Source organism: Spinacia oleracea, chromosome 4 (assembly GCF_020520425.1).
Source record: "Spinacia oleracea cultivar Varoflay chromosome 4, BTI_SOV_V1, whole genome shotgun sequence".
Lineage (NCBI taxonomy): Eukaryota > Viridiplantae > Streptophyta > Magnoliopsida > Caryophyllales > Amaranthaceae > Spinacia > Spinacia oleracea.
In genome coordinates this window covers 47,576,753-47,577,719 of record NC_079490.1, presented here as the reverse complement: position 1 = coordinate 47,577,719, position 967 = coordinate 47,576,753, and the positions used below count along the sequence as shown (strand labels likewise).

The 967-nt window shown below is 40.0% G+C and overlaps 1 protein-coding gene across 1 annotated transcript; it reads right to left on the bottom strand.

Annotated features, from left to right (window-relative positions):
* Positions 1-212: 212 nt before the first annotated feature.
* Positions 213-713, bottom strand: LOC130471512 (uncharacterized). Its single transcript, XM_056841693.1, has 2 exons — positions 519-713; positions 213-470 (listed from the first exon to the last, which is right to left on the bottom strand). Exons 1-2 carry the CDS (start codon positions 711-713, stop codon positions 213-215), a joined length of 453 nt encoding a protein of 150 aa, XP_056697671.1.
* Positions 714-967: the final 254 nt, after the last annotated feature.

The following is a 967-nucleotide window of genomic DNA, read 5'->3' as shown; positions in this document are numbered from 1 at the left end:
TTAAATCTAAGGCGGATTTGAACGTGCTGTGGACTATCTACGGAGGGACGACATTTGGAGTGCTAAACTTGTTCTTGTTCAGTTCGGGCGCAGCTAGGGAGGGCACGCTACAAAGTGTATGTGTCCTAAATTATGCTAATTGTTATGTGGCAATTAATTTGGATTTCTGGCTTTATGTTTTTTTCGCATGATTTATATATGATTTATATATATCATAACCTATCACTAAGCTCATTAGATACTCTACTAGCTACTCTGAACTGAATTTCTTTGAACAGTTCAGTAGCAGTTTTACGTTGGTTATAAACCTTACTATTTCTGTTCAGCCATAAAGAGTAAACACTCTCTGCAAAGAACATCAACAACATCTTATGTCTACCTTTACCTCTCTTGCTACTCTTGATCATCCACTTGACTTCTGCAGTGAACCCAGCAACAGGTCTTGTGAAGTGCAAGAAGTCCAACACCCTCTACCAGACTTCAGAGGATAACCCACATTCAAAGAACAGATGACCCACAGACTCAGAACCAGAACCACACATCAGACAAACATCAGAAGTGACAACTATCCAAGTTAGAAGCTTATCTATGGTAGTGAGCCTTCTCCACATTGCAAGCCATAGGATAAACACACTTTTAGTGGTAGCCAAGTTGTTACATACAATTCTCCTCCAAGGTACCTTTGTGTGAGTACCACTTAGATGCTGGTACATGAGCTTAATAGAAAATTTACCTTGCTTTATAACAGTACTCTATCCCCCAACTCATTCCACCAGGTGCATACAACCAAGGATTTTCTTGAGTGACCAAGACATACCTGCAGGCCAACTGAAGGAAATAATGCCCTTGGTCCAAGTATGCATTCAATGTTAAGTCTAATAAATGCGGTTCAGTATTAATTAACAAGTTAATAATTCAGTGAGATCAAGTGAGCTGAATGCCTAGCTAGAGGCCGCTTCAGTTCGAG

Bases quoted from the DNA above. Each gene is read 5' to 3' on its own strand.
- LOC130471512 (XM_056841693.1), bottom strand. From the start codon at position 713: ATGTACCAGCATCTAAGTGGTACTCACACAAAGGTACCTTGGAGGAGA. The intron at 471-518 runs GTGGGTCATCTG...GAAGTCTGGTAG, and splicing joins GTGGTTCTGGTTCTGAGTCT to AGGGTGTTGGACTTCTTGCA.